This window comes from Geospiza fortis, unplaced genomic scaffold (genome assembly GCF_000277835.1).
Source record: "Geospiza fortis unplaced genomic scaffold, GeoFor_1.0 scaffold130, whole genome shotgun sequence".
Lineage (NCBI taxonomy): Eukaryota > Metazoa > Chordata > Aves > Passeriformes > Thraupidae > Geospiza > Geospiza fortis.
The window spans coordinates 11,587,195-11,596,716 of NW_005054300.1; the positions used below are offsets into that span (position 1 = coordinate 11,587,195).

Below are 9,522 nucleotides of genomic sequence, written 5' to 3' on the forward strand. Positions count from 1 at the left end.
TAACCATGGTCTCCTGGACCCCTCAGCACTGCAGCCCTGAATCCAGGCCCCAGTGATTGTGCAAGCTGGGGGGGAGGAAGTCCTGAAAAATGCTCACTGGAAAAAGCTGCCACTCATGTACACGGGGGTGGCTCATCAAGTCTCATCCCAACCCTCAATTAGGTGACACTGCTTTGCACACAAACACAGCTTCCTGTAACAAGGCTCTTCTCATTGGCACTCTTTGGGGAGGGAATGGAAACATGGAAATCAGGCCCTGCACTACTTCTCAGTGGCTGGCAGCTTCATCGTGTGGGGTAAGCATATTTCACAGCCCACTACTCCATTTCCCCAACATGCACTACCACTATTCACCTCATACTGGCTGTGGGCTCAACCCGCTGCTCCTCAAACTAGTTAACCCACCTAACAGAGGAGGAATATTTTCTACAAGATGCAAGCTGCACCAAAGTAAGGAAGCAGTCACACAACTGAGTGAATGCAAGCCCACCCCTGAGTAGACCATTACACCGTCAATTGCTCATGAAATCTCAGTTTAGGCTGCAAGTTTCTCAACTTCTTTGTGGCTGCCCATACTGAACATACACTTGTAGCTTGTACTTCAAACCTCACAGCACCAGGGTTTGCCCTAGTGCTAGGGGGAAACTGGCATTTTACTTCTCATGAAGGCTTTAACAGATGGAAAACAGATCAAAGGCCAAGTGATCGAACTCAGAAATTTAAGGCATTAATGATACATTCACCTTGACTCCTAACAAGCTCCAGCTCACACTGCTGGTAGTAAATGCAAGCTGGCACATTTTATGTTCAGACATGACAAGGAGTAATGCCACTGCAACCAGCGCCTCTGAAACAGTAACACTGCTTATCCACCTCTGTCTTTTGCTAAGAGGTCTTCATCTCCTCAGTGTCCTTTTCCCTTCCCATCAAGTGAAACTTCACAACCCCTATGCAGTCAAGTTTCTGTACAGCTTCACTCCCCAGCTACACTGATGGAAGCGTTATTAGGAGTGCCACAGCAGTACTGTAGACCTTGATCTTTCTGACAATAGCCCCCACCTTGCAACTGCAATCAATACTGTTACTCAACTACCAAACCATGTTTAGAGACTGCTTCTCCAAGTACTCTGGTTAGTGGCCTCCACAGAAGTGCAAGGAGGAGGAAAGTAGGTATTTACTGCAAGGTTAAACCACAAAACAAAAGCGAAAAGGAACTCTGTCACACTACAAGGGTAAACTTGAAATGTCAAGTGGGTTGGGGATTACAGCCAGAGCGCTCAAATCAGTTGTTATTTTTACAGTAACTAGTCAGAGGCAAGTGACAATACTTGCCTTTTCAAAGGTATGAGAGTTAAACTGGCTGGAAAATAAATGGGAGGTTAAAATACAGGACAATATTCCTCTTTCTTCTACTAGATGGGCAGGAAACCAAAAGTAAAAATCACTGTCAGCCTTTCAAAATAAGACTGTAGAAAATATAAGTCTTGGCAGCCACCCTAGTGGTACCAATAACACCAGCTTAAGGATGGTTTCAAATTAGGAGACTAGAAATTAGAAATAAAACAGGGAAACATCTAACCATTCTCCCACATCCCTACACTGGAGCTGCTTGCCCCACAAGGGCCATGGGGAGGTAGCATTCCAGGCAGGCTTGACACCCATAATGTCCATATGCCCATCCCAGGTGTTCTGGGGAGCAGATGGTTTATGAACTCCAACATTCTCAGTCACTTTCAAACTTGACGGAATTGACTTGGGTCGATATAGTGCCCCCACGGTAGCTGCCTCGCTTTTTCTTTGTTTTCTCATGACGGAAAGATTTGCCTTTAGTGTATTTCAGGATGTTGTTAGCTTTTTCACCCCAGTCGCCAGCTGCTCCTTTCTGTGAGGGATGGAGGGGGGGAAAAGAAATTCAAGTCAGTACCCAAGAGAGCGAGGGCAATGCTCTGCACTTCCCCGTACCCAGCAAGCCCAGCACACTGGCACAGGAGCTGATACCGCTCTCCCATGCGCCTCCTGGTGGAAGAAGGTCTCACCAAAACCACTCCCCAGAAGCACACCGAGGCTGCTCTGCAGTCATGTACTTTCAGAGACCAATTGTTACCACTCTGGCACCACCTCGCCCTACCTTTGCTTCAAATGAGTTATCAGCCACACGGGCATCCACCTCAATCTCTTCTTCCCTTACGCGACGGAATGGAGAGGATGGCTGTTGAAAAAGAAAATGAGAAACAGTAATCACACACAAACACACAATGTTCCTTTAGTAACAACCTCCTTCCATGCCCTGCACATACAGAACTCTATTCACATCACCTCAATCTTTAAGTGTTTCTCAGATTCATCATTCTTTTCCCGCTTCAGATCAGACAGCTCAGGAGTGCTCCTGTGCAAGTATATCAAATCAGCTTTTGCCAGAATAATATGTTATGTGCACTCCCTAGGGTTCTCCAGGCAAGGCTAGAGTACATAAGGAGACAGCAAAAATACAAATAATCCTGTGGGCCCAACCACCCAGAAAAACCCCTACTTGTTCAGAAGGCAGAGATGCCTCTTCAGCCAGTTGCCACAGTCCACCCTCACTCACCCGTTTCACTTTGGGAACTGTGTGTGGTGTTTTGGCTTTGATCTTTGCTTTTTTACTGTGTGGTGTTTCTGGCTCCTGAACATCTTCCCTCTTCTGTTTCTTCCCGACTGTGCCTATCAGATGTACAGCAGCAGAATTTTAAAGGCAGCGTTGGGAAAAGTAATGGCTTCTGCTCCCCAGAAAGCAAACCCAATGTTGACACAGGTGTGAGAACTGGTGTCTGCATTACTTCACCCAGAAAACAGACTGCTGTACCAGACACTAACAAATTCTGAGTCAGCAAGGACCTCTCCATTCTATCCTAATCGGTAAAATTTTATGCAATAGGGTAGCCCTGTATGAATGATTTTGCATACTTGAGAGTCCTGTTAGCCAAAATTTGCCAGATTTTGGATTCATACCACATGCATTTGCACACATCACTAGTGCATCACTAGTTGTTTTCCTTCTGGAGGGTTAAAGATTGAGAGTGTGCACCAGGCCATCAACTGTGGAGTCCCACTGCACACAGACAAGGTCCTCCAGCAGTCTGCTTTGCTGTCACTAAATCTTGTGCATGCACAGATGGCAACTGGCAACAACTACACAGACATGTACTTCACATTACCACAAATTTCACTGTCAGCAGCCATGCAATGCAGACAAAAAAGATCCCACCAAATTCAAAACCAGCCCTTCCTTCTTACTACTGCACCAAATGGCACAAACACACAGAGATTAGAATGAGTATTGTTTCATAAAGTCTTCCATTCATGCTTAGCTCAGTAACACTGCCTGACAGACCCACTTCCCACAGTGCTGGTAATACCTCTGTTGACTTTTCCAGTCTCTTCTTCAGAGCTGCTTTCACTGCTACTACTGCTGCCACCAGCTGGCTTAGACTTCACGTTGTTTGCAGCTACTGCAGATGCTTTTGCTTTCTCTGTGGAGGCAGGGGCTTTAGAACCATTCTGCAGCCCCTTCACTGCCTTTTTGGGCTTCTCATCCTTTTCACTGGAACTGTCTGATGAGCTGCTGCTACTACTAGAAGCAGCTGCCTTCTTCCCCACAGCTGCTTTTGCTGCCCCTGTAGATTTGGTGGCTGGCTTCCCTGCTGGCTTTTCTTCTTCACTGCTTGAGCTATCAGAGTCAGACGTGGCTGCTTTGGGAGCTGGAGTAGAAGGTTTGGACAGTGGCTTAGCCACTTTGCCAGCTGGTTTAGCTGGAGGGCCTTTCTTCTTCTTCTCATCCTCAGAACTGCTGGAGCTGCTATCTGAATCAGAGCTACTTTGTGCTTTCTTTGTGGCAGCTGGAGACTTCTTTGCTGCAGGGGTTGCTGCTTTAGTTGTGGGCTTCACAGGAGCTGCCTTCTTGTCAGAACTATCAGAATCTAGAATGGAAAGAAAAAGAGCAATCAAGGCTAAGTCTCATTCCTTTAACACAAGGCTAGCATTCAGATTCAGAGTTGATACACAGTACACCTCATCATCTGCTTGAAACAACATTGCAATAGGTATTCCTGTCCAACTGCACCCTCAGACCCTGCCCAGAAACAGAAAGGTCTGAACAAGAACAACATGCAGGTGGAAATTCTTCTTCTCTCCCACCCCAATACCTGAGCTGTCTGAGGAAGAACTGGAGTCTTTTTTTGCTTGTCCAGGCTTGACAACTATTTTTGCTGGTTTGGAAGTATTCTTTATCACAGGTTGCTTAGCAGGGAGCTTATTCCCTATCTTTTTTTTATCATCTTCAGAGCTAGAATCTAAAAAAACAAAAAAAGAGTTCTTCAAGTTAATAGGCTTCATGTGTAAGTTACTTTAGTGGTAACATGTATGTAATTTATGGGTGAGTGAAAAGCAAAATGGCCTGTGGCTCAAGGCTGAGCCACTAGGTAACTGGCGAGCATCTGATGAACACTTGAACAGTCAAGGAACAGCATTCATTTTTCACGCATCTTCTTTGTTGGGAGAAAGTGGAAACAGTTTAAGTTGTTCACTAATGCATGCACAAGGAAGTAAATATTTGGAGAATAATATAGGAGAAGAGGTACTGAATAAAGAACTTTAGAGAAAGTACCAGTATCGTTAAACTTGGGGAGAAAAAACATTGAAAAAATAATCTATGTGGTAACAGTCAGAAAAACCATATAAAAAAATTAAGAGGTAAAGTTGACAAAGCATACAAAGTGAGGCAACAACAGCACAGTATCTCATTTTAGCTAATTCTTCTACCAGATGAGATAGAAGCAGTTTGAAAATGGAGACTCTTGAGTACAAATACACCTTTGTTTGTGCTACATGGATCTGGAATATTAAACCTGATCTATTCCAGTATTGCTGAACACTTTAGCAACAGCAATCAAAAACTTGACAACTAGGTAACAAAACCAGGAACCACAGAACAGCTGACACTCACTGGAGTGTCACACAACCTATTGCTAGGGCCAGCTGTCTGCAGACAGACTGGCAGCTGCTACCCAGTCTCTGCCATGCCACCAGACATGCTGAGATATGCCACAGGAGCATCCTGAACTCAGAGGGAAATTGTAGCACATAGGGAACTTACATGGGAAATACCAAACCTCAAACCTGGCTGACACAAGAGACAAAGTACTGCTGCCATTTCTAGGGTCACATCAGAAGAAGGGAGGCATCTTCTAAGTCTAGTTTGAACTTCATATAGTGATTACATTTTCATTTCAGATACTTCTCCAAACACAATGGAATAACAACCAAAAATCTCAAGACAGATGTTCAAGAACAGTTTAACCATTAAATGTCTGTAAGAAACCTGATTCACAATTCCCTGCCCTTTCCATCCAGCAATATGGACTTTTCTACACTTGCCAATGGTCTTGTCTCATGGTCACACTCCCCCTTAAATAGCAGGCTGCTGGTTTTCAATTTCATATCTTGCTATTCATGGAGACTCTGAAGCTTTTAAGCTCATACACTAAGGCTCTTAGATACACCACTATGGAGCAACTTGGCCAGTAAAAACATTAACACAAAAGAATAAGAACTTGATTTCTTGAATTACCTGAGTCACTGTCAGAACTGGATTCAGCCTTCTTGGTAGTCACAGCTTTCTTCTGGGGGGCAGGGGTTGTTTTAGCTACTACTGCTTTGCCTGCAAAACCAAGTTTAAAATTAATAGGCCATATCCACAACAAACCTTTGTCCCAAGATCCAAACCTCAGCAGGAGTGAGAAAGCTCCATTCTCAGTACACCAGCCACTCAGCCAGCCTACTGGAAGCCATACAAGAACTTGGCTTATTCCCACTAAACTAGATCCCAATGACTTTTCAAATCAGCATGTGCAAATGCAACCTGACCACAGTTCAGATCCACAAGTTGTACACAGTGTTGGTCAGAATGCCTTCAAATTAGCCAGAAGCTTCCAGAAGAGCAAATAGCAACACAGAGCAAAGACAAATGGCTTTTTCAAGGAAGCCAAGACCTTGCAAAAACCTTGTTGGCACAATGTAGTACCTCCCCTGCACCCTCTCCTTCTCACAACATACCTGCTTCTGCCTTTGAGGGCACCTGCTCTGCCTCATCACTACTGTCTGAAGAGTCACTGCTCTCAGCCTTTTTTGCAGGAGCTTTAGCAAGGCCCTTCTTTGCCTGTGTTCCTTGAGGAGGTGGTACAGCACTGTATGGACCTATGAAGAGAAACACAGTATTCAGATGCCTGCATGATAATGTGAGCAGCACAAGGTGTTTGCTGTAGTAAGAATAAAGCACTTCTGCTATTCACTTCCATTTATTCCCCTTCTGTAGCTACAATCCAACACTAGCTTCTAAATTGAAAGATTATACCCACCCCACTGCTACCTCCTTGTTTCTACTGAGCTTAACTCTCCTCTTGGGGTTCAGTTCACCCAACCATGTCCGCAGAAGTTTTCTCTGCACTTTTAGAAGAACGGGAGCTTGTCAGCAAACTTTTACAGAAAAAAATCAGATATGTCAATTTTTCATTGTTTTCATTTATTGCCTTCTCAAATCCTCCGGTTAGAGAGTCAGACTGACCTTAGATGATTGACCCTCTACTCAGACCAGCTCTCTTCTGGAAGCCTAAAGGCATTATACCACACTGATCAGAGGCCCATTTAGCCCATCAGCTGGACTGCAACTGAATGGCCCTGGATATTTCACCAAAAAACCCTATTTAGTAATTTTTACGCACCAGATTTTGGCTTTTGTTTTGCAGGTGGCTTTTCATCATCTGAGCTGTCAGATGAGTCCTCACTGCTGGAACTTTCCTTGGCACGTTTGGTTTTCCCCGGACATGCTTGAGTGGCTGCAGGTTTTGGCAGAGGTGATTTCTTGGGAACAGCCTTATCAAAACAAATATACATTAAAAAAGGAAATTTCAGAAATCTTGTGGGGACAACTGGATCTTGTTTAATTCCATGCCTCACTTAAGAACAAGTTCTCAAGACAAAGGGAAGAAGATTAACAGAGATTCTCAAATGCAAATTTTAAGAAACATATGAGTATCATTATCTTTCTAGCTCCTCTGCTATTATTTTCTGCTCCACGAACCCCTAATGATGAGCTCCTCTGGACAAAAGGGCAGAGGACTGACTGAAATTTACCAACTGCCACATGATTAAAAACAACTATGATTATTTTTGTGTTGCAGGAAACATTTTTAAACACTCGCTAGTGGAAAACTCAAAGTAACGTCTAAACACAAAAGAGTCAGGCCAAAGCAACTTTATATAATGGAGATACAATACGGTTATGACACAACAAGATGTTCTCCTCTAAAGGAAGGAGCAGAGAAAGTAGTAAGGACGTATTAAGGAAGAAAGCAGTACATGGAGAGATGCTAGAACACATAATCCCAGCACATGAAGGAGAAGCAGGTGTAAGAGTTCTATTGAGCACAGCATCTGTGTAGTCTGTGCCTGCAAGATAATACCCAGTGTTACTAGACTTCTACACTGTTCATGAAGTTTTGCATAGTCTAATTTACCTTTTTTGGTGCAGCCTTTTCCTCATCAGAATCTTCACTGCTGCTGCTACTGCTTTCTGCTTTTCCATTGACAACCTTGGTGGCTGCCTGGGCAGCTTTACTTCCTTTTGAGAGAAGTAAAAAGGCACATTGCAAAACATGCTATGTAGATGAGGGTAATTACATTGAGCAGTGAGTATCTCAGAGAAAAAAGAACCACAGAAGCCTACGGAGCAGATTAAGTAGTATTGCTTTTGCAGTAGTACTGCAAAACTGTTGGTTTCTCCTACTACAACCTTAGAGAAAGTTTTCTGGAAACTGTGTCTTCTAGCTCATGGGAAGTTCCAAAACTAAAGGCTTAGTAAAGATCTTCCCTGCTTTTTGAGGGGAAGACAATGGCAAATGCAAAACATAAACAGTTATTCAAACAATGTGGTGCTCAGGACCAGATGCTTTATTTGCATTCAGTTCTACACCTCTATGTCAGAACAGACCAGACTGAAGTGGAATGGCAGTGGAATGGCAGTGAAAGCAGATTTTCAGACTGCTGTGTTAATAACTACATCTTTGCATGTAGGTACAGCCCCGAGCACCCCTTCCCTGCTTTTTTGATTTTGCACTTCACTCATGATACACAGTAACAGGTACCTGATTTAGGTGTTGCTGGTTTTGGTGGTTGCTTCTTTGGTGCTTCTTCATCCGAGCTGCTTGAGTCAGAACTGGAACTCTCTGCTTTCTTCTGAGGCTGGATTTTGGCTCCAGCTGGCTTCACAACAGGTTTTGCACCTTTCTAAACAACAGTAGGAAAAACTGATTAATCCTCAAAGTCATGAAAAGAAAACCAGGCTACTAAGTTGGACACATACACAGAGTGTAGAAACAGCTGTCTTTCACAGAAGTTACCATTTCGATTTGAAAACACCACTCTGCTTAGTGGTCAGGGTCGGAAAATCCTGGGATAACAGCTTTGCTCTAGAAAACCTCCCAGAAATGCAATGGAAGCCGCCTTTGCACATCAGTCTTCAGTTTTGCCTCCTCAAAATGGGGCAGCTCTGAGGCTGGCACTGTTCTCTTCCCTCTACAGATCACACTAGCTTGAATACTGAAAATACTGACTGGGCAACTCTAGCTGGTCTCCTCTAGTGTACAATATTATCACTCTTCCTTCCCTGACATCATTCTTCCTTGCCTCCACTTCAGGACCATGACTGCAGCAAGAAAAAGCAAAGAGAAGATTCTCTTTTTATATAAACACACACACATATATACATAAAGATCAAACTTATAGACCTGAATCTTTCTTTGCAAAGGAAGTAAGCCCTGGCAGTCTTAGGATAAAAACAAGGACCAGACCTAGATACGAAACAAAGCAGGTGCAGGACAAAAAATTACTTTTTCCTGGGACCAGTTCAAATTGCACTACAGAAATGTCCTTTTGCATTGTATCTGCAGCAGCATGGGCACTTCATAGTTCAGGACTAGTGAGCGCAATATCCCATGCAATTCTGTTGGTTAAATTTGCTATTATTCATCACTAGAAAGAAAAGCCAACCTTTGCTGGCTTCTTCTCCTCCTCCGAGTCTGAATCATCACTGGAGTCCTCACTGCTGCTCTCTGCCATCTTGGCCGCAGGAGCTGCTTTTGCTTTGGGCACAGCTGATGCTTTAGCTGTAAATAAGGGACAGCATATATTGATGACAAGTTAATTGACAATTTTCATGTACCTATATCCTGCACTAGTGGGTATTAGGGCTAAAAGATATATTAAGGTCATTAAACCATACTGAAGTTCATAACACTGACTTTGTTTCTCGAGCAGTGTGTGGCAGACTGCTCCAAAATGGGTAAGCAAAAAGATAAAACCATTCTAGACTTTATCTTTGTCAGACACAAATTTAAGTGCAGATTTCTATCACCAAAATTGACAGCCCACAAAGAAAGTGCACCCCTCAAACTGAGATAATATTAGCTGGGTCTGCACACATCTCAGCTT

At 43.6% G+C, this 9,522-nt stretch overlaps 1 protein-coding gene across 2 annotated transcripts in view; it reads right to left on the minus strand.

Moving 5' to 3' along the window:
* The window catches only part of NOLC1 (nucleolar and coiled-body phosphoprotein 1), a 10,528-nt gene continuing 1,006 nt past the window's right edge, over nucleotides 1-9,522 (minus strand). The window contains exons 3-13 of one of the 2 annotated variants that reach the window (XM_014310406.2): nucleotides 9,082-9,197; nucleotides 8,178-8,319; nucleotides 7,551-7,654; nucleotides 6,756-6,906; nucleotides 6,091-6,231; nucleotides 5,606-5,695; nucleotides 4,182-4,328; nucleotides 3,396-3,956; nucleotides 2,588-2,700; nucleotides 2,129-2,209; nucleotides 1-1,882 (exon numbers count right to left, since the gene is read on the minus strand). In XM_014310406.2, coding sequence (XP_014165881.2) covers nucleotides 1,724-1,882; nucleotides 2,129-2,209; nucleotides 2,588-2,700; nucleotides 3,396-3,956; nucleotides 4,182-4,328; nucleotides 5,606-5,695; nucleotides 6,091-6,231; nucleotides 6,756-6,906; nucleotides 7,551-7,654; nucleotides 8,178-8,319; nucleotides 9,082-9,150 — 1,758 coding nt within the window. In that variant the 5' untranslated portion in view covers nucleotides 9,151-9,197 and the 3' untranslated portion in view covers nucleotides 1-1,723. The remainder of the gene's footprint in view (nucleotides 1,883-2,128; nucleotides 2,210-2,587; nucleotides 2,701-3,395; nucleotides 3,957-4,181; nucleotides 4,329-5,605; nucleotides 5,696-6,090; nucleotides 6,232-6,755; nucleotides 6,907-7,550; nucleotides 7,655-8,177; nucleotides 8,320-9,081; nucleotides 9,198-9,522) is intronic. The other variant, XM_031063376.1, reaches the window with a different exon arrangement.